This window comes from Dreissena polymorpha, chromosome 11 (assembly GCF_020536995.1).
Source record: "Dreissena polymorpha isolate Duluth1 chromosome 11, UMN_Dpol_1.0, whole genome shotgun sequence".
Taxonomy (NCBI): Eukaryota; Metazoa; Mollusca; class Bivalvia; order Myida; family Dreissenidae; genus Dreissena; species Dreissena polymorpha.
This window is the reverse complement of record NC_068365.1, coordinates 72,603,496-72,630,236: the sequence shown is the minus strand read 5'-3', so window position 1 is coordinate 72,630,236 and position 26,741 is coordinate 72,603,496. Positions and strand designations below refer to the sequence as shown.

The 26,741-nt window shown below is 35.0% G+C and overlaps 1 protein-coding gene across 1 annotated transcript in view; it reads left to right on the top strand.

Moving 5' to 3' along the window:
* Nucleotides 1-26,741, top strand: part of LOC127850894 (myosin-11-like) — a 160,915-nt gene that overhangs the window by 101,608 nt on the left and 32,566 nt on the right. Inside the window, exons 16-25 of the mRNA XM_052384285.1 lie at nucleotides 987-1,064; nucleotides 6,924-7,025; nucleotides 7,623-7,638; nucleotides 8,128-8,357; nucleotides 9,153-9,269; nucleotides 9,787-9,906; nucleotides 10,466-10,574; nucleotides 11,983-12,071; nucleotides 16,273-16,338; nucleotides 19,759-20,469. Of these exons, the coding sequence (XP_052240245.1) occupies nucleotides 987-1,064; nucleotides 6,924-7,025; nucleotides 7,623-7,638; nucleotides 8,128-8,357; nucleotides 9,153-9,269; nucleotides 9,787-9,906; nucleotides 10,466-10,574; nucleotides 11,983-12,071; nucleotides 16,273-16,338; nucleotides 19,759-20,469 (1,638 nt within the window). The remainder of the gene's footprint in view (nucleotides 1-986; nucleotides 1,065-6,923; nucleotides 7,026-7,622; nucleotides 7,639-8,127; nucleotides 8,358-9,152; nucleotides 9,270-9,786; nucleotides 9,907-10,465; nucleotides 10,575-11,982; nucleotides 12,072-16,272; nucleotides 16,339-19,758; nucleotides 20,470-26,741) is intronic.

Sequence of the window (26,741 nt, the reverse complement as noted above, 5' to 3'; positions counted from 1 at the left end):
GGAAGTGCTTTGGCGGATTTCATTGAAACTTGGTATGAGTATATATATGCATAAGAGGATGATGCACGCCAAATGGCATTGTACACCATCTGTTAAAAACAGAGTTATGGCCCTTTGTATCTTGAAAAAATGCTTTTTACTATAGGCACTTTTGTGTCCGGAGCCATATCTTGGAAGTGCTTTGGCGGATTTCATTGAAACTTGGTATGAGTATATATATGCATAAGAGGATGATGCACGCCAAATGGCATTGTACACCATCTGTTAAAAACAGAGTTATGGCCCTTTGTATCTTGAAAAAATGCTTTTTACTATATGCACTTTTGTGTCCGGAGCCATATCTTAGTGTCCGGAGCCATATCTTAGAAGTGCTTTGGCGGATTTCATTGAAACTTGGTATGAGTATATAAATGCATAAGAGGATGATGCACGCCAAATGGCATTGTACACCATCTGTTAAAAACAGAGTTATGGCCCTTTGTATCTTGAAAAATGCTTTTTACTATAGGCACTTTTGTGTCCGGAGCCATATCTTGGAAGTGCTTTGGCGGATTTCATTGAAACTTGGTATGAGTATATATATGCATAAGAGGATGATGCACGCCAAATGGCATTGTATACCATTTGTTAAAAACGGAGTTATGGCCCTTTGTATCTTGAAAAAATGCTTTTTACTATAGGCACTTTTGTGTCCGGAGCCATATCTTGGAAGTGCTTTGGCGGATTTCATTGAAACTTGGTATGAGTATATATCTTCTGCCAGAGGCGGAGGGATATTGTTTTGGCGTTGCCTGGCTGTCCATCCGTCGTCCGATTTGCACCCATCCTCAAACAAAGCATATGTTGCGGGGGATATCAATTCTACGAATTTGCTTGTTTTCCAGATATTTTCTCTTAGTGTTGTTTTTGTTTGTGCATTTATTCAATGTCAATCGTTTTGAATTGCTTTTATGTGTTCATGTTCATGTACGATCATCTTGTTTCAGTTTGACTATTACACACTGTCGGCTGATGACAAAATTAAACCTCTCACTGACAATTACAAACAGCAGTGTACAAGACCTGTAAGATAGATTATGTAAGTCGTGTTCTGAGAAAACTGGGCATAATGCATGTGCGTAAAGTGTCGTCCCAGATTAGCCTGTGCAGTCCGCACAGGCTAATCAGGGACGACACTTTCAACCTAAACAAGATTTTCTTTAAGAAGGGACTTCCTTTAAACGAAAAATACCATAAAAGTGGAAAGTGTCATCCCTGATTAGCCTGTGTGGACTGCACAGGCTAATCTGGGACGACACTTTACGCACATGCATTATGCCCAGTTTTCTCAGAACACGACTCATGTATACATGCTTTTGGGCTTGTGGTACCCAAAGTTCAATGTTACCTACTTGTCCAATATGTGTACCTGCTTTTACCAATACAATATATAAGTGATATACATGATGCAAACATGAATTTCGGCTTATGTTACCCTTATTTCAGACGAACTTACTTTTCCAATACATGTGCCTTTTTATTCAATGTTATATATAAGCAAGATCAATTATGTAAACATGCTTTGGTCCCATGTGACCCTTATATATACCTTCTTCTACCAATTAAATATATAAGTAGTATACAACAGCCTTTGGGCAGATGTGACTCTAATTCCAATGTGATCTACTTGCCCAGAAGTTGTACTTTCTACCAATGTAATATAAAAGTTATATAAATTTTATTATGCCCCCCTTCAATGAAGAGGGGGTATATTGCTTTGCTCATGTCGGTCTGTCGGTCGGTCGGTCCGTCCACCAGGTGGTTGTCAGACGATAACTCAAGAACGCTTGGGCCTAGGATCATGAAACTTCATAGGTACATTGATCATGACTCGCAGATGACCCCTATTGATTTTGTGGTCACTAGTTCAAAGGTCAAGGTCACGGTGACCCGAAATAGTAAAATGGTTTTTGAATTATAACTCAAGAACGCATACGCCTAGGATCATGAAACTTCATGGGTAGATTGATCATGACTCGCAGATGACCCCTATTGATTTTGAGGTCACTAGGTTAAAGGTCAAGGTCATGGTGACCCGAAATAGTAAAATTGTTTCCGGATGATAACTCAAGAATGCATACGTCTAGGATCATGAAACTTCATGGGTAGATTGATCATGACTCGCAGATGACCCCTATTGATTTTGAGGTCACTAGGTCAAAGGTCACGGTGACCCGAAATAGTAAAATGGTTTTCGGATGATAACTCAAGAACGCATATGCCTAGGATCATGAAACTTCACAGGTAGATTGATCATGACTCGCAGATGACCCCTATTGATTTTGAGGTCACAAGATCAAAGGTCAAGGTCACGGTGACCCGAAATAGTAAAATGATTTTCGGATGATAACTCAATAACGCTTTTGCCTAGGATCAAGACGCTTCATAGGTACATTGATCGTGACTCACAGATGACCCCTTTTGATTTTCAGGTCAATAGGTCAAAGGTCAAGGTCACAGTGACAAAAAACGTATCACACAATGGCTGCCACTACAACGGACAGCCCATATTTTTTCTAATAAATTAGTCAAATATGTTGTGTAAACAAGCCTGTAGGCTTTTGTGACCTGAATTTCATCAATTTCTACTTGCAGAATATATGTAACTTTACTTTAGCCATAGTCATGACCAACAACAAAACTTTTCATAATGAACATGCTTTAACATTCATGACAGAAATTTTTAATGTAACTGCTACTTAGTTGAACCATATTTGTTCCCGCTTTCACTACTGTAAGAAATTAACTTGCAACATATGTATTGTGTGAAAGGGATTACATGTCAATTTAAAAAACAACAACACATAAACTGACCTCATTATGACCTTGACCTACTTATGTTGTTCAGAAGGTCTAAATTTTTTGTAAACTGGAATTGACTGTCTGTCTTCCATCATAACTACAAATAAAAAATGCTTTCTTATTTCTATGAAACAGTTAGCACACTCACATCAGCCGACCTCATTTTGACCTTGAAATTGACCTTCTAAATTGGGACTTTGACTTATTTTTCAAAAAATGTACCATAAAATCGATACATGTACTGATAAGGCTTCCACAGTGGGGCATATCAGCATTTATTAAACCCTTTGCATGCTGGGAAATTTGTAGTCTGCTAAAATGTCTTCTGCTGAATTTCTAAAATTAGCATTTTCTTCGATTTTTTTCAAAGAATACATGTACAATCAGAAAAGCAAACAGTTTGGATCCTGATGAGACGCCACGTTCTGTGGCGTCTCATCTGGATCCAAACTGTTTGCAAAGGCCTTTAAAATCCGGTTCCAGCACTGAAAGGGTTAAGTAGCATCTTGTGTCTTACTTTCACACATGTAATATATAAACATGCTTTATATGATCACATGTTAAATGAAGCAAATGTAAATAATTAAACTGACATTTTTTCCATATTTGTATTTCAATGTAAACCTATTGCCAAGTATTTGCAGATGCATTTCCCAGTGTTATATTTAACTATTATTTACAGATGCTTATGATTGCAGTGCCCTATATTATTTCAGTCTTACCCTGCATTATAAAAAAATGCGCAATACTATAGTGTATGTCCCTACTTTTCGACTGTAATATTTAAGAACGTGCTTAAAATGTCTTCATGAAAAATAGAGCACTTCTCAATGTTCCACAAAGTTGTCTATTAGTTGTACCCACTTTAACAAGTGTAAGAAATACAAAGGCTAAAGTAACATAAATACTCACAATCAACAAATATTTAGCAAAATATTTCGTAAAATAAATTTAACCCATAAAAAATCAGTGTGTCTTATAGCTGCTAATAGCCAAAATTTCAATGCTAGATATGGTATGGTTACATAGATTTAACGAGATACAAGACGCTTGTTTGTTTTATTTTTGTGGCACTATATGTTTCATTTTAATTTCATGCAATGATGTCTATTCACATGACAAACGAACTCTAACTTGCTTCATGAACATGTGTTAAATATATTGTCCAACAAAAAAGCACAAAAAAAGAGCATTTTGTATCTTGTTAAATCTATGTTACCAGACCACATCTAGCGTTGAATATTTTTGCTATTTCTATAAGAAACCTTTTTTTTAATGTGTTAACTTTATTTTTCAAATTATTGTATGAAATATTTGTTGATTTTGAGTAATTATGGGCTTTTAATGTTAAATATTAATTTGTGTCTGTTTAACATGATTGGTTTAGATAGAACTTTATAAATAGACATGTCAGAGGCTTAAATACTGTAGGGAAACCTCTGAACTATATTTAAACTTGCAGGGCACTGTGCCCTGCTCCTTTTTGGTTCTTCATGCTGCCTTTTTTACACAAAATGTAAAAATCAATTGAAAGTTTATGTATTTTTGCAAATATTCAATTGCAAATGAATAGAATGCTTTAAAAGTACAAGTATTTAAAAAATTAGTTCATTGGATTTATTAAATGTATTTGATAATGTCAATAAGATTTTTTTGCTTCCCAAACCAAGGCTCTTGCCGCTACCCTGCCCCATTTGAAAAAGCCCCTTGTCCCTTTTGTGGTCCCAAATCTATCCCACCCTGCCCCTTTTGAGAAGCACGTTTTATACCTTTGTAATTTTAGGCCTGTCCCCAAATATTGTATGCTGGGTGTTATTTTCCCTGACACACTCAAATTAATTATTCATCACAATTATTATCTACAATATACATTATTCTTGTGTTGGAAGTCGTAAAATAATTTGGTGAATTCTTTTTTTGTTTTTTTAACCAGACAAATCTCTATTAATGCTGCTGTTTTTTTGCAAAGCTGTTTTTCTATTGAGTGTCATTGATTTTCTGTCATTTTATTACAACATCATGGTTGTTTGTAACCCATTAATTTCCTTATCTTTCATTGATTAAGCCTCAATTTTTTGCAGATTTATTTTATGTGTTTTTTCCACTGTATGACAATATTAAGTTAAAAAAAGACGTAACTCATGGTTATTTATGACATGACCTATTTGCTTCTTGAAGTGACTGAATATTGATGGCATTTACCTTGGGGGAAAATAGCATTTCAGTACAGATAAGGCCAGATTTACAATGTTTTACATATAAATTACATTTTTAGAACTATTGATTTGCCAATTAAATTGTCATGGATAATTAGTTAGATACTAGTCCTTCTTGTTAATGTCCCCATTGTTTTTATGTAGGCTTTGTACTGCAGGATTTATGATAAAATTTTCACCAAACAAAACAATTGTATTTCATCTAGAGCGTATGCCTGCAATATTGTTACATCTCCAGAATTTTTCAATTGCAGTGTTCTTTAGAAGTTTGGTTTTACAGATAACTTGTATTCCACACATTAGCAAAAATGGGATATTCACTGAAATAAAGGCATAATTATGAATATTAATATTCATTTATGCTTTTGCATAATTTTAAAGATTTATTAAAAGTCAATCAGAGTGTAGTAAGCAAGAAATACATTTCATTTCTCAATCTTCAATGATTTCTGCTACTGCTTTAGTTAATTATTATTTTTTTTTTTTTTTTCTTGTAAACGAAATCAAACTTTTACCAAGAGCCCTGCAATTGTACTTAATGCATGGTCAGTCTGTTGTGTACGGAATCCGAATAGCGCCATCTATAATCTCACCCTTCTTTTATCAAGGGCGACACATGACACACGAAGCGATACACGATTATGACATAGTTTCCTGATGCAGCACTTTTATTGTTGTTTATTATTATGTTGTATCTATGTATCATGTGAGCAAATCAGTTTATATCACACAAGCAGATCAAAGGTCACAACTACGGAATCCGGATAGTGCTGTCTATAATCTCGACCTTTTTTCAGCAAGGGCAATACAAGGCACACAAAGCGATACCCGATATTTTGCGCGACATTTGTGGCGACGTACAATATTTTGCGCGACAGTCGCAGCAACTCACACTATTTTGTGTGAAAGTCGGGGCAATGCATGATATATTTAACATGATATATCTCCTTTTGGGCTACAAACACAAGGGTTATATTTTGTGGTACATTCTCGCGCGTCGCTTCATGAATCGCGCAAAATATCATGCATTGCCGCGACTGTCACGCAAAATATAGTGCGTCGCTGCAACTGTCGTGCAAAACATCATGTATTGCTTGGTGTGTCGCCCTTGATGAAAGAAGGGCAAGATTATAGACGGCCCTATCCGGATTCCGTAGTTGTGCCCTTTGATCTTCTTGTGTGATATAAACTGATTTGTTCACATGTTACAAAGATACGATTTTTTTCAAGAACAATAAAAGTGCTGCATCAGGAAACTTAGCCATAAACAGAGGTTGCTAGACTTCAGTGATCAAAGAGTTGTTGGGGATGTAACAAAACTCTTCAAGATAAAACAATATCATTGCATTACACAGTGTCATTAACCCAGTTTCAATCAAGAACAACCAGAAATTCAAAACCTGATGTGTGATGTTAGGTTAATTTTAATACATGCTAACTATTCTCATGATTGATTTCATTACGCATGTTTTAAATCAGAAGAAGCAGTTATTTTGGTTAGATCAATTTTGGTATTTGCGTTGGTGTAGTTATATATATAGTTTGTTGTGAACAAATCAATTTCATTTCAACCGGATAGATGTTTCTCGATTTGGAAAATTTAAATGTGTGATTTGATTTGTTAACTAGATAAATTACAATAACAAAATATAACTCATCGTATATAATGAACCCATGCAATTGCATGACTTCTGACATTTACCTGTATCTGTAACTAACCAGTAGAAAGCTTCTTCCATTTCAAAAAATGAAACCAACCAATTTATGCTATGCCATCTTACATGTAAAGACAAAGTTATTAACCAATGAAAATGAAGGTTACATCTGTATTAACCAATGAAAATGAAGGTTACATCTGTTTTTCAGGAAAGCAAGGCAAGCACCACTGCAAAGGCAGCCAAGAAGCCAGATACATTGAAACCCTCAAAAACCCCAGTGAGGTCAAAATCTCCAAATAGACTTACTCAGGTATGGGATGAATATAAAATTAGTTTGAACATTTAATTTGTACCCCACATCAAAGAAGAATGGGGAAGATTGGATGCACCATGGATGTCATTTCTGCCTCTGAGTATTAATTTCTGTTTACAAAAGTGAACAATACTAAATTCTCTGGCAATAACCACAATTTAACCCTTTGCATGCTGGGAAATATGTCTGCTTAAATGTCGTCTGCTGAATTTCTAAAATTAGCGTTTTCTTTGATTTTTTTTTTCAAAGAATACTCTCCGAATAGCAAACAGTTTGGATCCTGATGAGACGCCACATTCTGTGGCCTCTCATCTGCATCCAAACTGTTTTCAAAGGCCTTCAAAATTCGGTTCAAGCACTGAAAGAGTTACAAACCTTTAGTAATATTCTGTACTACATATACCTCAAACAAAGAAAAATGCATGGTTTAAACATTATGTCTATTTTATTTATTATTAGCAATAAATTAAGCTTACAACATTTTCTTTCATATTGTTTAAATTTGGAATTGCATTATAATATAAATTAATAACCTTGTTTTGCTTTATTATGCATTTGGCTTAAGATAAATTGTTGGACTTTTCTTTGTTTCAGAAAACAGGCAAGAAAGGTATGTGAAGAGTAAGAATTGCAGTACCGATAGTATTTATTTAAATACAGAGTTTAAGATTTCATTAAATGATTTGATTATTAACCAAAACGAAATACATCTATCCTTTGGTATGCTATGTTTTCCATGAAAAAAATAATATCAAAAAATGAAGAAAAAAAATCTCCCATGAAAATTTGCATCATCAACAAGAAACAAAAGGTAAATGTTGGGGTATTTATCAATGGAATCTCATTTTTCACAATGCGTATTGTTTTTCAGATTTACATCACATGATCAATCTATTTTAACCATCAGGAATGCATGTGTCATATTTCAAATGGTGTGGAATGTCTAAAGCAAACATGTTTTCCTCAAATGTTTGAATGTACTTGAATTTTGAAGCCATACAATATAAAATGGCCAGGAATGTTAAAACCCATAATAGTTTTCTCATGCATTTAAAATTTGCTTAACCTTACTTAATCCCACTTGCCACAAACATTTCAGACGGTACAGAAGTATCTGCACAAGATGATGGCCTAGACCCCAACAAGGCCCAGGGTGACAAGGTCAACGACCCGAGTCGCCAGGCAAGCCGCTTATCTAAGAACCTTGACCCAGTTCTGGAGGGTGATGGTGCTGAGTTTCCAAATGCTTTTGATCTTCATGACGAGGCCTCTTGGTCTGCTGTGCCCCCCGCCCATGTTCCAGGGAGATTCCTGCAATATCGTCAACTGGTAAGAGATATCAAATGAGCCACGTTCTGAGAAAACTGGGCTTAATGCATGTGCCTAAAGTATCGTCCCGTATTAGCCTGTGCAGTCCGCACAGGCTAATCAGGGACGACACTTTCCACTTTTATGATATTTTCTGTTTAAAGAAATCTCTTATTATCAAAAATCTAGTTTAGGCAGAAAGTGTTGTCTCTGATTAGCCTGTGCGGACTGCACAGGCTAATCTGGGACAACACTTTACGCACATGCATTATGCCCAGTTTTTTCAGAACACGACTCATATATTTAGCCATATTTTATTTATTTTATTTTATGTTTATGTAGGTAAATTAAACACTCAAGACTTGCACAAATGTTCAATTGCTGATAGTCAGTGGTGATTATAGTAATCCAATATTTTCAATGGTGAATGATAGAACTTAGGTGCATAATCCATCCCAATTGGTGGTCACGGAATCATATACAAACAGGAATGTTGAGCAATCTGTGCTAAAATTAATAGAAAGTTAATGAAGTGGATTGGTATCAATCTCTTCTAATTTTTTGTCCCGCAAACTGTTTTATTATACAGCTCTGTTTGAATGCTGTTATTACACAGCTATCATATTTTTACTTTTGATTGTTTCCTATTCAAAATGTTCTATACTTAGAATGTTGCATCAGTGAACTGCCATGATAGATTGTTGTTGCAGTTGTAACACTGTATGCTTAGGCAGTTGCTTTTCAAGCAGTTCTTCATAGAAATGGCACTAATAAACAATTCTATTTGTTTAGAAATATGTTGAATTTTATTTTTAGACTGTTGCTAAGGTGAAGGAATTGGAGGAGCAGCTCCAGGTGACCTTGACCAAGACCCACCGCAAGGTCAACTCCCTGAAGAGTCAGTTTACTGAACACAAAGGAAAATGGGAAGCAGTAAGTTGATCAACTTTTATGCCGAATGTAATTATTGACTGTTTGAGTATTTGTAAGTGACTGATTTGACATTGACCTAAATCATAATGAAGTAAATGAAGAAAAGTTTGTATTAAAAGAAGGAAGAAGGACTTTTATTTTCGTACTATTTGAGTATAATTGAGCAGTTTTATTTTTCTTGGGACCTAATGATGTTAACGTTAGTGCCAAAAAGTGACAGAGTTCAAGGTTGCACATAAGGCCAAAAGTCAAACATTTACTTTGTTCCACTTGTTAAATACCTTTAATGATTGTCAACAGTCTTGACATGTTGTGATAGACATCTTGGTATTTTTTTGCAGTTTCACTTGTTAGAAGGAATTGGTTTTATGATCATCAAGAGAAATTAGAAGCGGTAACAAGACTATGTTTCCTGCAATTGTAATTTCTTGATTGTTTGAATGATCATGTTTGAATGATCATGTATGTTTCAAGTTGAAGAGGGCCTTGATTGACAAAAATTTGACTGTATTTCCAGGAGAGGAAAATCCTGTTTGAGCAGGTAGAGCAGGCACAAAAATTGCAGACAGACGCAGAGAAAGAGGCAGACGCAGCTATCACTCAGCTAGAGGAGTTCATCAATGAGCAGGAGAAACTGGTATGTTATGTTGGAGATGTGGTTTGTATATTAAGGTTAGAATGATGAGGCAGAGAACAATTACCTGTTTTAAAAGGGCAATCATAGCTTTAATTACCACTTTTACCATTGCAATTACATAAAAAAATTAGAAAGGGGAGACAATAAGTATTTTATGCATGTATTCAGCCCTTGAATCAAATGTTTATTTTACCATACGATATCAGAAATTACAACAAAAGAAGCCAAATTTTATTTTAAAAGTGCATTCAGAGCTTTGATTTCCACATATGTTGCATTTTCCTGCTCAGATGCAAAGTGAATATGGTTATATGCAATCGGCATACAGCCAGAACAGCCTGCAAATTACTTATAGCTGATCAGGTTATATGCAAATTGCTTCTCATCAGTATCTAAGGTTTGGAAATGAAGCCTTTAGATATTGAATCTAGTAAGAAAAGTCTTAATTTAATACAATTTTCCAAGGGCCACAAAAGCGTTGAAATATGCATCTGAGTGGTAAAGGGTTAAAGTTCATCAATAGCTTTGATTACCACACTTGTTGCCATGGTGATTACAGGAAGATGAAGAGGAGGAGAAGCGACAGGAGATCATCAAGTCCCTGTCAAGACCGGGAACCACGAGACGCAAGAAGTCAGTGCAGGAAACCAAGCCCCTGACACCAGATGGTATGGCAACAGTTGTACACACTTTGACTTTTTGAGCCTTGTTCTGGGAAAACTGGGCTGAATGCATGTCCGTTGTGAAATATTATTGGTAAAAGAAGCCTCTACTAAACAACAATTCGATTGAGGTTGGAAGTGTTGTCCATTACTGATAAGCCGTTACTGACTGTACATGCCAATCTAGGACGACATGCAAATGCATTAAGCCTAGTTTTCCCACAACGTGGCTTGTTTGCTTCAGTGGCCTGCAGGTATTATGTTTGTGCTTGATAGATGGATGTCTAAACTTTAGAAATCCAAAGAGGTAATAACGCTTCCCTGGTGGTGTAGATACATTTGAACAGTTATTGTTAAAGAGGCATGATTGAAGTTGACCTAAAACAAGATTTTATTAATGTTTACCTTACCTTAAAAATGGATTTGACGGAAAATATGTTAAACCATTCGTAAGCTAGAAATGCTTGCCATTGGCAGATATGTCATATAAAAACATGAGCATAGACATTAAGAGTTTAAAAACATTAGCTTTGTATGCCAGACATTATTCTGGCAGGAGTTATAATCAATCAGAGTATAAGCCGTGCTCTGGAAAAACTTGGCTTAACCCTTTGCATGCTGGGAAATTTTTCCTCTGCTAAAATGTTGTCTGCTGACTTTCTAAAATTAGCATTTTCTTCTATTTTTTCAAAGAATATTATCAGAATAGCAAACAGTTTGGATCCTGATGAGACGCCACGTTCTGTGGCGTCTCATCTGGATCCAAACTGTTTGCAAAGGCCTTCAAAATTCGGTTCCCCCACTGAAAGGGTTAATGCATGTGCGTAAAATGTCAATCCAGATCTGCCTGTGCAATCCACAACGGCTAATCAGGGACATTTTTTTTTAATTCTATTGTATTTTGTGGTTCAAAGAAAGTCTCTTCTAAGCAAATATTAAATTAAGGAAGAATTTTTAGTCCCTGATCAGCCTACTGCACAGGCTTATCTGGGACAACCTTATACCCACATGCTTTTAGTCTGGTTTCTCTGTGCGAGGCTCATATTTATCTTTGCTTGTGCAGTGATGGTTTTTTTTTTGTTCTGTGGAAATAATATGTCTTCCAATGTGAAATTTCCCTTGATGACAGTTAAATAGCATTTTACTGTATGAGTAAAAGTCTGTTAAGGCATTAAATGTAATATTTGTATTGATCAATGCCATACAACTAAACATTATGTCAAAAGTTAATTGAAGCTTAAAAAGGACTTTTGATATATCCGAAATTGAATACACAACTTTCCAAAGTAATAGCACCTAATATGCAATACATCACAAAATGTGTTAAATATGTGTGTGTGGGGGGGGGGGAGTTTGAGGAGGAGCGCAAACAGTCATCATGATGATCAAATGTTGTTATAAATTATTTTTCCAGAAAAAGGTGCTGCACGTGGTGAGCGACTCGAGACTGAACACTCAGATCAAGAGTTAAAGAACCTCATGCAACAAACTGATGATGCCAAGGTGATTTTTTGTTGTTCTTCTGTTGCCTGATGACCGTAGTAACATGTCCTTAATATCCAAGGATGTAGATTATAAAGGTTATGTGTATGGATATATCTGCGATGTTTATGGTATTGGTGGAGGTATTATTTGTCGTTGACATTATTTTCAAGATGAACAGTAAAGTAATCAAATATTTGATGCCTCCTTGATTTTTATTGTGTTGCTTTTAACATTCTGCAGAAATATCAACAATAACATTTCAGTTTTTGAATCTGCATTTTTTATTATAAATATAAATGATGCATGGTATCGTTTCCATGTTTGTTAAAGATTGATGATTATTCTTGGTATTTGTGAAAAGATTTAAGAATTTAGTTTAAACAATTGTACAACTTAAGTAATTAATGTATTATATATCAATTATTCTGATTTTCATTTTTAAGGCTTCAATTATTTTATGTTCCTTCAATGTTTAAACATTTTCATTGTTTGTTACATAGAATAATTGTAATTAGATTTTAAAATATTTTATTTTTAATCAAAAGAATATGTTGGTATTTGTTTAATTAAATAGTCCAGATCAGCATCTGTTATGAGTCATAGGAAAGGTCAAAAGTTTGCTAGTAAGAAAGAAGGTCAAGAGGTCAAAGAAAAGAAACATGACCTTGAGAATACAGATGAAGATGACAACAGAAGTGATTCAAGTGAAGAAATAACAAATGAAATGCGGAAACAAGTAAAAAAAGGGGTTGTTCAACCAAAGAAGGGATTTAAATCAGAGATCAAAAGAGTAAAAGGTGAAACTCTGGCACTCAATGAAGGTCTCAGAGGTGAGAGAGAAAGGTTATTATCTAGGACATCAACAGGAATGTCTAGGAAGGCTAGGCTTCAGTCTCGAGCACATTTGAGTGGTAAGAATGAACACTATGATGAGTCTGAAGAAGAGTCAGATATCGATGAAAATTTAGCACCTTGGCTGAAACCTTCATTGATGGGGAAGGCCAAAAGGTCAAGGTCATCTTCAGAAGAGTCAAGGTCACAATCAATAGGAAACAATGAAGATGTTGAGAAACATGGTAAGGCGAATGATGCTGAAATAGATATTGCACAAACTTCTGATCATCATGGTGCAGCCCTTAACCAAGTTTCTAAGTCTGTTGCTGGAAGAGCCAGTAATGTTGATAAGAAGTCTAAAAAGAAGCAATTTAAGGTCGCTCATGTCAGGCTTTCAATCAGAAGAACCTCCTCTGCAAAGATTCCTAAAGAATTTCACAAGAGACTGACCCATAAAATAGACAAATCAAGACAAATAAAGTCAGCATCAGGACACCACCCAAAAGTGGAAAATCCAGTATTAACTGATTCTGATTCAGAATGGGACATGAAGAAAAACCAAATTAAACCCAAAATTGATCAAAAAATGATTAAAAGCACCACAACTGGTAAGAAAGAGTTAAAGCTTGCAAGGGTTAAACTTTCGCTGAGAAGACCATCTTCCGCAAAACTGCCGAAGGAAATGCAAGAAAAATTATCAAAGATTTTTGAAAAGGCAAGAAAGGTTCATTCTTCCCTTGGACATGCTTCTAAGGTTGATGAAGAGTCTGATGAAAATCTGCACACTGATAATGAAACAGATGATGACACTGAAAACGATTTCAATATTGATAATTCTGATGATGGACTGAAAACTGCTCAGAATAGATTGAGAAGTCAGGATGATGTTGATAGTGCTTCAGATGTGGATGAAGACCCCATTGTAGAATCTGAAGTTAGTGACAATATTGAATCTGATAAGAACAGAAATATGCCATCAAGAAGACCAAGCAGGTTATCAAGTAGACTTAGCCAGGCCAAAGAACTTGATAAAATGCTCATTGAGTCAGCCAGGTCTGATAGGTTTTCCAGTCAAAGTAGACAAACAGACAGTGAGAAGTTAGAAACCCGCACCAGTCAACTTGGTGTAGAATCTACTGTTGATTTAGCTGTTTCTGATTCAGTTAGCATCAGTGTAGTCAAAGCTGATCAAAGTAGGCTGACCTTTAGATCAGAATCCTTGAATATTGGTGATGGTGTTGATGATGACATTGGGGATTTGGAAAATGACGTATTTGAAAGTTCTTATGACAACAAAGATGAAACTGTTGAAAGTAGTCTAGAAAAATCTGCAAAGGCTGCTGGAGAAGGTATATCACAGTCTTTGAAAACTGTCAGGAACAAAAGAATTGAAGAAATGTTGAAGGCAGAAGAAAAACCTAGATCAAGAAATGCAACATCTGGACAGCTTGCACCCAGTATATATGAAGAAGCCAATGAAGAGGGAAAGCAAAATATCGATGGAAACTGGGAACACAAAAGAGAATCTGGTAGAGATGCTGAGGAAGTTAATGATGTTGGTCTAGGTTATGCAATGAGAGGCGTTACCTTGTCTGCAGATTTTTACATGAATCAGGCAAGCAATGGCTTGACCCCGTGAAAAACTTAACAATCACCATAAAATCTGAGATATTACCTCTCACTTAAACTTTTTAGTCAACTAACATGTCTATTTTGGGATTAATTTCAGCTACTTTATATTTACCACATCCCTTCCCTTGATTACATATATACATACTGTCAGAAAATGCCCAGACACTTTAAACTTTGTTTCTTTCACTCAAAGCAATTTGAACCATTTGTCACTGTTAACCGTTTATGCCAATTTACATTGATTTATGTTGTGTTTTGTTTTTTGTATTTTTTTTTAACGATTTCACATTATCATGGGTCAGGGTGAAAGTGTAAATTTTGAAATTGATGTGTCTTTGAAAGTTTATCGTGGATACAGAGCTTAAGTATAAATTAATAGTATTGTGAAGACATGATTTCAGTGCTTCAAAATTATCCTGTAAAAGTATAGTGCCTTAGACCGAGTCCTATTTCTAGCTTGATTATTCACTGAATACTTCTATCTAGACTTCTCTCCTAAATGGGGCAACTGGGTAAAGGTCTGGTTAACCCTTTACCACTTAGATAATATTTTGACGCATTTGTAGTCCCTAAGAAAGCTTAATTCAATTCAAGACCTTTTGTACTAGATTCAAGTTTTAAAGGCTTCATTTTCAAGTCTTAGATACTGATGAGAAGCAAACAGCATAAAACCCGAACAGACTGTGAGTTACTCGCAGGCTGTTCTGGTTTTATGCTGTTTGCACATAGCCATTGTAACTTTGCTTCTGAGTGGTAAAGGGTTAAGGTAGACATGCAACATCTCCTTATCACTATTTCTGCAGCAGGTATTAAAACTTCATACCAGTGTTTGCATTACGGGCCAGTTTTGTCAGTTAGGATTGCATATTGTGATCATACACTTGGAGGCCTTTTTAATGCAACACTTTTCAAACTTAAATATCTCAGTTATTAGTAACTACTTTGATTTTAAATTTGACTTTATTCTGTGCAAGCGCATTATGAAATGTTTCATCGGTGACAATCGGACATTTTACACATTGAAATGGTGAATCACAATATAATTTTGCAGGCTTCCTATCCCACTTGCATTGTGACGGATAAATGATTCATCCTTGGCTTGCATAGAATTTAGTAGAATGATCACATGTACAATTTTAAATCAAAATCTTTGCTCATAACTAAAATATGTGTAACCTAAGGATAAAATCATTCATCCATGATGAACAGACGCTTTAGCACATGGTGTAGGTACATGTAGCCTGCAAGTTGCCAAAATGCGCTCCTGAATATGCATACGAGCCATATTTACTTTTTAAATTAAGTTTATGTATTCCTGGTGTAATAACCCAACAAAAATGATGAAATTTAAATCAATTTAGATATATTTCATGTTTCACCATTTCTCATGCAAAAACATGAAACCATTCCTGCCCCACGTGCTTAAGTGTCCTATCATCACAGATGAATGATTTTATAGTGAGCTTACACAGCTTGTAGGCAAATGATCACATGCAAAAAAAAAAAAAAATATCTTTTCTTATAATTGAGATAGTTAAGTTTGAAGAGTGTTGCATTAGAAAATTCTCCCACCATGCTAAAAAAAGAAAATGTCCAGAGTTCTACATTTTAAAAATGATTTTTACAGACAATATTACTTTTAAAAAAAACATGTTGAGTATTCCAGCTCAGTGAGGTATATAAATATTATCTCACATTTTGTCTAAATTTGTTGAGTTGCCATCAAGAAATGTGAGTGTTGTTTGTTTTGCAGGCACAAGAGAAGAATGCTCGGCAAACTGGGGCCATTTCTGCCCCGCCAGCTGTCCAACCACAAAAGGTAAAAAATTGTATAATTTCAGTGAAAGGGACATTACCATTTAAAAATATACTTAAAATATTAATGTTTTGTATTAATAATTATTATTGAAAACGTATCTTGTATATTTGAAAGTGAAAAAAATTACAACAATAATTAATTGCATTTGGTGAAAAAATATGTAAAAATTGTATGCAAACTATAAATAAACTGCTTGGCATACTGCAGTTATTTTTAGTGTTATTTTTTTATATGACGATGTGCATATGAATAAATGAGTCATTTTAAATTCTATTACATGTATATATAATTAATGTAACAAAAGTTATCCTTTTTTGAACAGTTAGTGAAAAATTGAAGTATGTTTATTGTATGTTTTTATATATGTAATGTCCCTATAAATTATTTGAAAGCGAAAGCATGCATAAATGCTATGTATCTATCAATTTATAAACGGTTATATTACAGGGACCATTTTATTTATTTCTGTGTAAATGATACTCCAAAACAAAAAACACTATGTTATTATCATCATTCATGTTTTTAATATTTATCATGTAATTTTTTAAATGTCAATGATTACATTTATATCCATGTGGTGAAAGTGCACTTGATCATGACATGTGAAGTTAGCCAGTGTTGTTATAGTCTTGTTGGACGTTCCATGGCAGGTTGTTGTTTATTAGACCTCTTGTATTATGTGTTATTAGGTAATAATTAACAAAAGTCAGAAAATGCAGGTAAAATACACAAATAGGTTGTAAATGCACAACTGTATTAATGACTGTTAATTGCTATTATATATAACGTTTTTGTGAATTGTTGGTAAAAACTGGTGGATGTATATTGGTGCCTAGATAGAAAGTTAATTTTAGGGCTTAGATTTTAAATTAACCAAACTATTTTGTTTTATAGAGTTAGTGGACTTATGTTTAAAATGGAATTTTTATGTCCCCCACTATAGTAGTGGGGGACATATTGTTTTTGCCCTGTCTGTTGGTCTGTTGGTCTGTTGGTTGGTTTGCGCCAACTTTAACATTTTGCAATAACTTTTGCTATATTGAAGATAGCAACTTCATATTTGGCATGCATGTGTATCTCATGAAGCTGCACATTTTGAGTGGTGAAAGGTCAAGGTCATCCTTCAAGGTCAGAGGTCAAATATATGTGGCCAAAAGCGCTCATTTTATAAATACTTTTGCAATATTGAAGATAGCAACTTGATATTTGGCATGCATGTGTATCTCATGGAGCTGCACATTTTGAGTAGTGAAAGGTCAAGGTCATCCTTTAAGGTCAGAGGTCAAATGTATGTGGCCCAAATCGTTTATTTTATAAATACTTTTGCAATATTGAAGATAGCAACTTGATATTTGGCATGCATGTGTATCTCATGGAGCTGCACATTTTGAGTGGTGAAAGGTCAAGGTCATCCTTCAAGGTCAGAGGTCAAATATATGTGGCCCAAATCGCTTATTTTATGAATACTTTTGCAATATTGAAGATAGCAACTTCATATTTGGCATGCATGTGTATCTCATGGAGCTGCACATTTTGAGTGGTGAAAGGTCAAGGTCAATGTCATCCTTCAAGGTCAAATATATGTGTCAAAATTGCTCATGTAATGTCACTTCTGCAATATTGAAGCTAGCAATTTTATATTTGAAATGCGTGTGTATCTCAAGAAGCTGCACATTTTGAGTGGTGAAGGGTCAAGGTCAAGGTTATCCTTCAAGGTCAAATGTCATATAGGGGGACATTGTGTTTCACAAACACATCTTGTTAAAATTAAGAAATTCGAATTTATATTCACTGGACTATTCTTTATATAATTTAGTAATGTGTTAATATATATATGTGTGTTGTTGCATCCAGATATTGAAAGTTAATTATTTTAATGTATTAGGTGTAAACAGTTTTGTCCTTATCTATTGCCATCATTTTGAGTTTTCATGGTATTTTAACAGGTGGCCGTTAAATTCAGGTGTAATATAGAGTGTTTTTCGTTGGGGGGATTCCAGACTGACCGTTGTCTGCAGGTGACCGGTAAATTCAGGTGGCCGTTAGGTCAGTTTCGACTGTATTGCCATCATTTTGAGTTTTCATGGTATGTTCCCATAAACAAATAGTTTTCAATTTTATTTCTATGCATAGCAATGGTTCTGGTAAAACTGTTTAATCCCAGATAAATGTGCATAAACAGATGCACACCGGTTTTACGCTCAATTCTCAAATTTAGACATAGTCTTAAGTAAGTGATGAACACTAGTTTAAAGGAGTAGTTTAAGGTATTACTCTCTTTTTTTGCCTCTTTTACTGCCTCTACTGCTACATTCTACTTTGGTCTATTTTTCAGGTATTTTCAATTGTAATGTTATCATTTTACTGCTTTTAAATATCTGATGATTTTTTTTGCTTTCTTGCTTTTGTTTTTTTTTGACATTGGTCTGATTTTTAGCTCGACTATTATATATAAAATATATATAGTGGAGCTATCCTACTCACCCCGGCTGTTGCCGTTCCCGTGTCCTGTTTGCGTGCAAAAGTTAAAGTTTGCGTACTTCCCCAAATATTTTCAATGTCCCTTGACATATTGCTTTCATATTTTGCATACTTGTTTACCATCATGAACCCAACCTATAAACAAGAGCAGACAACTGTATCAAGCATTTTGACACAATTATGGCCCCTTTTATACTTAGAATATGCATATTATTGATAAATCTATGTTAAAGTTTGCGTACTACCCCAAATATTTCCTGTGTCCCTTGACATATTGCTTTCATATTTTGCATACTTGTTTACCATCATGACCCCAACCTACAAACAAGAGCAGACAACTGTATCAAGCATTTTGACAGAATTATTGCCCTTTTATACTTATACATTTTGCTTAAATTGCCATAACTTTTTTATTTATGATCAGATTTTATTAATACTTTGACAAAACAACACTTACCTGAATACCACAATGGATTCCACCCAAACAAAACTCCATGCCCCAACCCAGAATCCCTGCCCCCCCCCCCCCCCCCCCAAAAAAAATGTGTTTTTTCCTCTTTTTATTTTTGAAAGATCCTCTTATAAATGACCACACCCCACATTATACTATACCCCCCTCTCACCCCCCCCTACCCCCCCCCCCAAAAAAAATTTTTTTTTTCCTTTTTTTTTCTTTTAAAGATCGTCTAATAAATGACCACACCCCACATTATACCCCCCTCTCAACCCCCCCCCCCCCCCAAAAAAAAAATTAATTTGTTTTTCCTTTTTTTTTTGAAAGATCGTCTAATAAATTATTGAATATGAACAATTTCCACATGATGGCTTACGTTATACTGTCAAGCACTCGAATAGTCGAGCGCGCTGTCCTCTGACAGCTCTTGTTTTTTATTCTAATTATCTGATGTAATCTTTTCTACAATGTTCTCAAACATTTAGTATGAGACACCAAGAGAGGATTATGAGAGTCAACCAGTCACTCCAAAACATAAGCGGATCAGTAACCAGTCTGAATCAACTCAAGATCACCAAGAGCTTGCATCTCTACCAAAACAAGCTTTCACAACTCCCAGACCATCAAGTTTGAAGGAAAGTCAGGAAAAGAACGTTGAAATATCAAGGTTGGAAAATCCTGAAATGGATCATAAGAACGAAGAGGAAATTCCCTTGGAAATTTTTGAAGCGGGAAAAGAAAGGCTAACTAGACAGAGTTTGAGGTCATTGCATGATCTTAAAACGTTGAGCCTAGAAGATGTTTTAACTCCAGAGCAGCAAAAAGCTTTCGATAAGTTACGGACTGTTGTAAGAAGCATGTCATCTCAGAGACCTAATAGACCCTTTGATGAAGCCCAGCTGGAGAGAACTATCTCCATTCTGTCAATTGCCAGCCAGATTGCAGCTGAATCTGCCCAACTTGGCGGGCTACCTGGCGGGATATTTGAAAGCTTTGACAAGAAGGATGCAAGGCTGGTATCCCCGAAATCTTCTCTGAGGTCAACAACAAATTCAAGGTCAAAAAGGTCACATACAAGTGGGTCAAAATTGGAGGAGAAGGAGCCTTTACATGAAACAGCAGAGTTAATAGTTGAGATAAAGGATTCCAAGGCTGTCACTGTACAAGAAATTGATGAGAAAATAAGCAAGGAAAAGGTTTAATATTTTTATATTCCCCTTTGCTCAAATTTACACTGTTCACTGAAAAAGTTTTTCCTACAATCGTAAATAATCAATTTTTAGCTCACCTGATTGCTCAGGTGAGCTTTTGTGACCGGTCTTTATCCGCCGTCTGTCCGTCGTCCATCCACATTTAATTGTATACACTCTAGAGGCCACATTTATTTCAATCTTCATGAAACTTGGTCAGAAGCTTTGTCCCAATGAAATCTCGGAAATGAGTTCGAAACTGGGTCGTGTCGGGTCAAAAACTAGGTCAAATAAAAGAAAAACCTTATAAACACTGTAGAAGTCACATTTCATGCCCAATCTTCATGTCACTTTGTCAAAATGTTTGCCTTAAAGGGATCTTTTCACGCTTTGGTAAATTGACAAAATTGAAAAAAGTTGTTTCAGATTCGCAAATTTTCGTTTTAGTTATGATATTTGTGAGGAAACAGTAATACTGAACATTTACCATGGTCTAATATAGCCATTATATGCATCTTTTGACGATTTTAAAACCTAAAAATTATAAAGCGTTGCAACGCGAAACGATTGAATAATTTGGAGAGTTCTGTTTTTGTCGTTAAATTTTGTGAAACTACGAAGATTGCTTATATAAGGTATAAAATACTTCAAATATATGTACTCGGCATAGCTCAGTAGGCTAAAGCGTTTTTACTTCAGGACTCTGGCAGGACTCCTGGGGTCACTGGTTCGAAACCTGGTCCGGGAAATGTTCTTTTCCTTTTTTTAATTTTATTCTTGATTTTTTACTGGAGCTTTTACGATCCAATGTTTACATTTATCGATATAAAGCATTTAATGAATAAGTTAAAAAAATGCCAAAATCTGTGAAAAGGCCCCTTTAATGATTTGTTGGTTGAGTTAAAAAGTGCATGTTTTGGGTCAGTTGAAAAACATGGCCGCCAGTGGGCGGGGCATGTTTTCCCTAATTGGCTATAGAGAAACTTTGTAAACACTCTAAAAGTCACAATTTTTGCCCAATCATCATGAAAGTTGGTCAAAACATTGGTTTTATTGATTTCTCGGACGAGTTTGAAAATGGTCAAGATCGGTGAAAAAACATAGCCGCCAGTGGGCGGGGCATTTTTCTCTATATGTATATAGTGGCAGTTTTCCCTATTTGGCTATAGAGAAACCTTGTAAACACTCTAGAAGTCACAATTTTTGCCCAATCATCATGAAAATTGGTCAAAACATTGGTTTTATTGATATCTCGGACGAGTTTGAAAAATGGTCCAGATCGGTGAAAAAACATGGCCACCAGTGGGTGGGGCATTTTTCTTTCTATGTATTAAGTGAAAACATGTGAACACTCTAGAAGTCACATTTTTGGCCCAATTTTCATGAAATTTTGTGAAAAGATTGGTTTTATATATATCTCAGATGAGTTCGTAAATGGAGGACGATCTGTAAAAAAACATGGCCGCAAGGGGGTGGGGCAGTTTTCCTGATGTGACTAGAGAGAAACCTTGTGATCGAACACTATAGAAGTCACATTTTTAGCCTAATCATCGTGAAACTTAGTCAATACATTGGTTTTATTGATTTCTCTGACAAGTTGGAAAATTGCTCAGATCGGTGAAACACACTTTTTAGCAAACCTGATTGCTCTGGTGAGTTTTTAGGATTGGTCTTTGTCCGCTGTCCCTCCGTTCACATTTGGTTTGTAAACACTCTAGCATTCACATTTCTTAAGCATTCTTCATCAAAGTTGCTGAAAGATCTTGGTCAAGTTTGATAATGAGCAAAATCACATAATAATGCCATAATTATTGCCCTTAGATTGTCCAAATTTTCATTATATTGTACAAAATCCTTGTAAACACTCTAGAGGTCACAATTTTATTTAAGATTTTATGAATCTTGGTCATAATATTTTATCTTGTAAGCAATTAAGTTTGATGTTTGGTAAGGGGGGTCAACTCAAAATATAGGTAACCATGTCAAATCTTACAAAAACAATAACACTTCATAGGCCAGAGTTTTGGTTCAATAATGATGAAACTTGACCAGGATGTTTGTCTGGACAATATCTAGGTCAAGTTTGACATTTGGTAAAGATTGAATGAACCAACTCCTCTCAGGTGAGCGAACTAGGGCCATGTTGGCCCTCTTGTTTTCACAACTAATGTCACTGTCATGCTGTCATCATTTGGTTATGATCTTCAACAAAATTATAATGAAGAGTGGACTCCTACCTACTGAATATGGTGTGATTCTTGAACAATCTAATGGGTAATAGACAATGAAGCGCTAAGACGGTATGTATCTTAGTGATGCATTTGTCTTCAGTACTTAATCATTTTAATTCATGACTGCTGGTATGAAACAGGCATGTCTGAATTATGTTAGGGTATGTATTGCTGCATACATGACACAAAAGCTACAGTTTAGTTTATATTATTGCAGTATGATCTTCAGTAACATCTATGAATATATCCATGAACAATATTTGATTGTAGCCAAAATTTTGACAGTATGACCAGACCCTTGTTGAGACAAATGAATTCTAATCATTTTTCATAACTAAAAATGCATACCTTTTTAAGTTCAGATTTTGATAAACATATGTGGATTTGTGCAACAACATTAACTAACATCGTATCATTCTAGACTCACTCATATGTTGTGTTCTAACTCTTCACTTAATGAATGCTCCAAATTACTCTCAAAAAATCGTCTCTAACTTCACAAGTTTTATAAAACATGTTTTAATAAAACCATAAATACATTTAAAATATCCAGATAAACTTAAATTTGTGGGCAATTTAAGTTAAATAAATTTCCTTTTAATGAGGTGTAATTTACACTATACATATTTATTTTTTGGAATACATTATATTATTTGTATATTCTAACTCACGTGTTCTTTATATTCTGCAATTGTTCTTTTCACTGAACATGAATTTCAAGAAAACACAATTTTTCATGTCGTCACAGATTGAGCTCACAAACGCCACAAAACAAAGTATGGAAACTAAACCAAAAAAAGGTTCTGAGCAAAGTAGTGATATTGAGCAAAAGAAAATTCTGGAAGAAAGTGATGAAACACAGAAAAAGAGAAAAGAAGAAAGTGACCTAGTGCCAAAGAAAAAGCATCACAGAAAGCACAAAAAAAGATTAGAAGATGGTCATGAAGAGGGAATATCAGAGGTAAGAGATGAAAAGGAGAACAATAGGAGGTCAAAACGAAAGCATGAAAAGAAGCAAAGGAAAATGAAGAAAACAAAAGAAGCAGGATTATTTAAGAGTACTGATATTGAAGATACTGTACGCCCAACACAGAAGATGATGGCAATACCTCATGAACGCGTATTATCAGGATCAGATAAGGTTGATGAAGACTTGTTATCACCAAGACCAGATACTTTCTCAGCAAGCTTGCCCAAGACCCCAACTTCATCAGAGTTAAGAAAGGCTATCACCCCTCTGGTCGAGTTTTTGCCAAAGGTTCAGACAAAACCATTACCAGATATTGCTAGAAAAAAAAAAAAGTCACTCATATTACTCAGCAAAGAGCACCTTCAAGTGACCGCAGCTCACATATGTCGTCCATAAGCGTTGTTATATCACCGCTAAAGAAGTCTCGCCCAGTGACAATGCAAGAGATGTTGTTTGGTAAAGAGAGGACCTTGCATCATGTTGAGGTAACCGATATGGATTTGAAACTGAAACAAGAATTCTTTCCCGATGAGGAGAGTGAGGATGAAGCTGGTGATAGAATATTAGTTAAAGGCTTAGACAAAGATGGCTTTCGGAGCACTGTGAAATTCCATCCTCGTGGTGAAAAGGTATTTTAAATCACAAGTGTTCCACCTCAGATTCTATTGACATAACATGGACACCATTTAACATTCAATCCTTGTTTTCACCAAAATTAAATAAACATGAAATCCCAAGAAGCCAGAACCTATTCAGAAAATAACCACAATTGAAGCTATGTTCAAGTCCCAGAAATGCTAACCTTTTTTCATGCATTACTTTTTGTCTAACATAAATCCTTGTTGAATTAACTGTATGACAATCACCCTGAATTCTTGTTGTTTGAAAACATAACCAAAATGTACAAAGACATGAATTAATTACGAGTTACATAATTGCTTTGGAATGTGGAATATTTGCATCACCACATGTAACTATGCCTCAACTGCTCAGTTGAAAGCATCTATGTAAGAAATATTGCATTGGCTCATGCAATTAAGGCATTTGTGTTATTACTGGTTTGATTGGCATATGCAAATCACAGCATTTATGTAAAAACTGTTTTCATTCGACAAAGTTTGATATTCAAATCTTTTATTGATATTATTAAAAGGTAACAGTAGAGTTTGTGTATTTGAAAATCATCTCAAAGTTGTTGGTATTTTTGTTTGTATGTGTTTTCTGTTATAAAAATATATTTGTACGTGTTAAGTAGGGCATTCTCATTGACAATTATATATATCAATATCAATTAAGGGCAAACAATATATCCCACGCTTATATTTCTCAAAAGATAATATTTCATCATAATATCTTATGTATATATTTTCTTTTCACAATTATAACTATATAAGTGACTTGAATGGTAGTTTATTTTTGTTAACAACCCCACGAGACTATGTTTTATATTTACCATGATGATCATAGACAATACAAGAAAATGTATAAAGAATGGTAAAAATTACATCACCTAAACACATCCATTAAATATACACATGTTTTCATGTTATAATACACTAATATATACATCTTATCTTTTTTGCAGATAGAAGCATTTGAAGATTAATTTAGACAGCAAATGTATTTATTTTTAGTTTTGATTACATGTTTCATGATTCTTATTTAACTCTTTCTTTTCAGTCTGCCTTTAAAAAATGGCCTCCAATTATGGAGGAAACTGATAACACTAAACTTAAAAGATCTTGCCCTACAATCTTTCCTCATGATATTAAGAATGAAGATGCCGTTGATTGCTCACTCTTAACTAGAACCCCCACTCCATTTTGGAAAATGAGAGTAATGTCCCCTGATCATAAACAAGCCATGGATAGTATATCAGAAAACTCAGTTACTTCCCTTTTAAACAACCTGAGTCATGGCAGTTTTTCAGACAGTGATAGTGTTGTCATAGAATATGATGATACTGTTATTGAACATGAAACTGATGCTAATGTCAGAGAAAACAATCTAATTGCTGCTGAAAAGCTCTCTGGTCAGCTTGCAAATTTACCTGTAGAAACTCGAACCTCAAAAGTCACCAAATTCGAGTGTCTTTCAAAAGTTGTAACATTTGAAATACAGACTGAGCACAAACATGCTAAATCTCGAGTTAGACAGGTGCCGGCAAAGACTGTTGTTGCACATGATTTTCAGTATCCTTTGCAGGAAAACTCTGGAGATTTTCATAATCTTGACAAGTTTTCATTAACTGGAAGCTCATGTGTGCAGTACAAAGATGATAAACAAAAAGCACACATCTCCAAACCAAGTCCTGATTCCAAAACATTTATTAGAAGCTTTAAGCCTCAAATGATTGCAGATAAAGGTCAAGGTCATTCAAACAAAAGGTCATTTCCCAAATCAGCCTCGCTTCCGAAACTGCTAAGTAATATAAACACATATGATGTCACTTATTCAGAATTAGGTCATACAGCACAGAATTTTAATTCTGACCTTGACCAAGTTTATCCCACCCTTCATGATATTCCCTTACCAATAACAATGCCTGAAAATAATAAGAATATGACTGATATTTCGGATGACTTACATAATGTGCAAAGGTCAAGGACATGTGACGCAGCAAAGGTAACATTTCTGACCTTGTGCTCTAATTATTTCAAATAAGTTGCATTGTATTTTGTTAACAATCCTTGCTTGAAAGTTTAAGCTCTAGGATAGCTTTGTGCAATGGATGTTAGAATCACAGGGTGGAAAAGGCTTTCAATGTCACAAGACATGCATTAAACAAAGTTCATGTGCAGTTATAAGTGAACCTGATTTACCCAATGAACCCTGTGGCCCAGTTGTTCAAATAATCCCAAGTTGAAAAAGAAGTCACTTGCAAAAAGTTAATTGTGGCAAAACAATATTTTTAAATAGTTCTACAGATTTAACCCATCAGAGTGTTGTCCATACGAAACTTGAACCATGTTTAATATGTTTTTTAACAACTGGGCTCTGACTGTTAGCTGTAGATTAAGTAAGATTTAATTGTATACTTTTTTTCAGAGAACTATTAGGATGCGCCATTATGTTGT